The sequence below is a fragment of the Morone saxatilis genome, unplaced genomic scaffold, assembly GCF_004916995.1.
Source record: "Morone saxatilis isolate NCDOM2014 unplaced genomic scaffold, NCSU_SB_2.0 Contig23, whole genome shotgun sequence".
Lineage (NCBI taxonomy): Eukaryota > Metazoa > Chordata > Actinopteri > Moronidae > Morone > Morone saxatilis.
Genome location: NW_023339796.1, coordinates 16,716,944 through 16,721,031, shown reverse-complemented (window position 1 = coordinate 16,721,031; position 4,088 = coordinate 16,716,944). Strand labels below are relative to the sequence as shown.

The window sequence follows — 4,088 nt, the reverse complement described above, 5'->3', positions numbered from 1 at the left end:
GGAGAGGAGGGGAAGTAGGGAGTTTAGAAGAAATACTGGACACAGAGGTAAAATCGGGGAGAAACAGTGAAAAAAAATAAAGATTTTATTATATAAACAAAACGAAGAGTGAACAATAATATAAATGACTAGGCATGCAGACAATGAAATTAGTAATAATATCAGAGAACAACAAAAATGTCTATGTAAAATGGATACGGACAGACACAGCAGTGAGAGCCAACAACAGTGTTGCACAAGTTGTCACCACCATTACAATTATGCGAAATACCGGTCAGAATCACAAACTGAACACTCCTTGACTCGCTGTGACGGAAGAAATATGTTCCTCCCACTCCGCCACTGCGTACCTTCCGAGACCAAACACTCGAAGCCATGAAAGTGAACCTATGAATTCGCCATATACACCAAATACCAATTTGATGTGAGGCTACATTAATGTTTAGAAGCTTACGTGTTAATAGTGTTCTTTCTCCCCTTTTCAAAGCATAGCTATCTGTAGTTTACCATGGACCGACACATTAATATCTAGAATGAAATTAAACGCCACATTTTACCCGTGCCCCAGAGTCAGGCCGAACCATCCGAAGAACCCACAACGCACAAAATACAAAAGCCACCAACACGAATTACAAAAGCCACAACACAAATACAAAAGCCACAACAACAAACTACAAACAGCCACCAAACACAAATACAAAAGTCACAAGACACGAATAACAAAAGGCCACAAACAAATACAAAAGGCCACAACACAAATACAAAAGCCACAACGGAAATGATCCACAACGGATGTTGACAATGAGAAGTAATCTGGAACTTTATCTGAATGTAGGGCTGCACAATATGAGCAGTTCTGCAAGACAATTTTAATTTCCACTGAAATAATTATGTGACATCTGTACCAAACAAACATGTTTTTTACACCTGGAGAAGAAGATTTGTATGCCAGAGCATCTCTGCAGCATTACAGTGCTTGATGCTGTTTTGTGACACATTTTCTTCTACAATTAAGATATTGCACTTGGCCACATTGTGATTTTGGTAACATTTCGATTAACTGTGCAGCACTATCTGAATATTTCCAAGAGGTGCTTAAGTTTTTTAATTTGTTCTAGTTTTCATTTTCTCGTCTACTATAAGAGCCGCAAATCACGTGACAAGCATGAGCAATCTAGCCAACTAACAATCCTAGTAACTGCTGCAGATAAATAATGACTTTTTTTTGTTGGCACCACTGCAGGCAATGTATCATTCAATCTCCCTATAGTCTTTCTTCCTTGTTTCAAGCTCCAGCAGCTTCACTATCCAATGGAAGGAGTCGGACTCTATGAATGAGCATGTGTGTAACACAATCTCCTCTTGTAATGACAATCCCAGGCTTTTGCTGCAGGTAATTGTGTTCTCAGCTGATGTACCATGAAGACAAGAGGTCAACTACTGAAACGTGACCACCCTTTTTCTTTTTTACCATCAAGGGGCGAGAGGATGTACACACTTTTATATAAGTCTGAATCACTGTGATGTCGCACTAACAGTCACTTCCAGGTAACTGGAAGTTGATTTCGATTGCAGAGATGTGTAAAATCGGCAAATTATTTAGTTTTTGTCATTTTCAGCCGTAACTTTAACATTCAACGATATATACTTTAATATACATTGTGTTTATGTTATGTACTCTGTTGCTCTGCGTCTTTAATATACCTACCTAACAGTGACAACTCACTGCCGGTCAGACTAGTTTTGGGTAAGCTCAAGCTTTCATTTTCTGTTGCCAAACAGGTAAATTAAGTCTCCTACCTAACGTTAGTAAAAGTGTTGTTATTAATGAGTAAAGAAAGTATAAAACCTGCATTTTAGATGAATGAGATGTATACATTTTGATAACACGTGTTCTACCTGGAAGTTATTGTAAACAAGCATTGTGATTGGTTCTATAGCACATCATCATTACCCATAAACAACTCAACAAAAGGAGCTGAAAAGTTCACTTGTTTTCCACCTCAAATTTCCATATTGGTTTATGTTTTTGCATCTACAATATGTTCATAAGTGATAAGTATTATAGTATATGAGACTGTGTGCTCCCTATCTATCATTTTATAATGCACAGGATAGTGTCATAGTGCGTCAGTAATGGTACTGGTGTATAAAGTTCAATAAATTAAGGAAATTCAATTCATTGTAATGAGAAATAAAAAGTACACAGAATGAAAACCTTGATTTGACCCTTACCGGCTGGCTGGGATTACTCTGTGAAGAGGCAGTTTGTTCAGTTTCAAGGGAGTCCAGTGGCTGTTCTGTAAGGGTGAGGACACGCGGTGGGGCCTTCATGTTCAGGAGGTCCACGGGAGGGATGGACTGAATTAAGTCCAAGTCTCTTGGTCGGGAAAATAGAGGGTCCCCATCATCACCTGTGGGGGAAGTAAGGAGTGGAGGGACAGTTAATGAACAAAAAAGATTTATTTTGAACAACTGACATCTATCCAGTTATTCAAAAATCCTACTAATCCTGTCACCATGGCTGAAGGTTTGGCTTGCCTGTTGAGTATCCCCCACAAAAATAAGTTAATGTGTGGAAATACTAATTCCAAACTACAGAACAATAGGAGAGGAGGTTCCTATCTGAGCTGTCATAACTGTGATGCAGTTTGTCTCCTAACAAAACGTAAAGTAATTCCACTTTAAGAAGTATATATTGATGATTATCGTGATAATATCATGAATAGCAATCTTTCTGGCCAGGATAATCGTGACATGAAGTGTTTATATTGTCTCATGCCTAGTGCAGGTTATTTTTTGCCATGCACCCTTTTACTAAAGCCCCATCTGCTGGCCTCACCTGCTACCACGATCCTCTCTGGCACCTGCATCAGAGCTGTGTGAACGGGCAGGGGTTGCTGAAGTGGCAGAGACCCTGTTTGTTTCTCCGAGGCCACCTTGAGGGTCTCAGGGATTCGCATGCGCTGGCTGATGCCCTCTGTGTACTCCAACTCATAATGAATGCGGCTCATCTCAGCCGCCTCTGCAGAGGGGGAGGTGAAGGTTGGCCCACTCATCCAGCCTGTAGACACATCAAATGCAAAAACATTTTAAAAATAGTACAGGCAGGACTGGTGTGCAAGTTAGACTGTAGACATGTCAGCTACACCTCAGTGATGGCATTATCACAGAGACAGGAGGGTGAAAATATGTCATAATCCCACCATAGATCCCATCTGTGAGCCCTGGATGTTTGCCAGCTCCCTCAAATTAAAATGACAAATATGGTGAATTTGGTCCTTGCTAATTGGCTCAGTAGCTTAGAGTACTACCTAAAACATGTGTCCCGCAGAGGAACAAACTACAGCCCGACCACAAGGTGGAGGGTAGACGGGTTGTCAGCCAAAGCTAATAATACACATTAGAAATGACACTTCACGTTGTGCTACATGACATTAAATAACGTAGACATAGCTGCTGTTGACACATGGTTTCAATGTCAGTGAAAGAAAATCCACACAAGACGCCATGTCTAGCATGTTAGCTACTGTCTAGCTAATATTACTAGTCTGACTAGCATTAGCTAGTGTTATCTTTATCATAACACGTTAGCTGACTATCTGCAGGAACAGGCGGGCTAACCAGAGCTAACCAGAGCTAACCAGGGCTAACCAGGCTTCAGCTTCTGTGACTACTTACCGTAATGGTTTCAGCCCCGCAGTTTAAAATGTCATGTGTCAAAACGTTATGTAATATTAAAGCATCAACCGGGACGGACGACGAGTAGAAACCGACACACACACCGCTTCAAGCTTGTGTGAGAGTGTGTGAGTGAGTGTGGTGTGTGGTGGTGCAGTGATGAGTGGTGTGGTGTGTGTGGGTGTGTGTGTGTGTGTAGCCGCTCCTAACATCCCCCGTGTGTGTCCGCGGGGGCGGAGCCTATCTGATCTGCATCAGTCCAACCGAGCCGCAGCAGCAGGTGGCACCCAGGTTGGAAAACGAGCGCACACAATTATCACACTCAAATGAGTTGGTTCACATAGTGTTTATGTAATTGGCCTTAATACAAAGCTTATTTAGTCTGCTATTAACACTGAGGTTAGGTC

At 41.4% G+C, this 4,088-nt stretch overlaps 1 protein-coding gene across 1 annotated transcript in view; it reads right to left on the bottom strand.

Annotated features, from left to right (window-relative positions):
• The window catches only part of LOC118335003 (mitochondrial fission factor homolog A-like), a 7,546-nt gene extending 3,700 nt beyond the window's left edge, over positions 1-3,846 (bottom strand). Inside the window, exons 1-3 of the mRNA XM_035671165.1 lie at positions 3,682-3,846; positions 2,843-3,064; positions 2,236-2,414 (exon numbers count right to left, since the gene is read on the bottom strand). Coding sequence (XP_035527058.1) covers positions 2,236-2,414; positions 2,843-3,059 — 396 coding nt within the window. The 5' untranslated portion in view covers positions 3,060-3,064; positions 3,682-3,846. The remainder of the gene's footprint in view (positions 1-2,235; positions 2,415-2,842; positions 3,065-3,681) is intronic.
• Between the last annotated feature and the right edge of the window lie 242 nt (positions 3,847-4,088).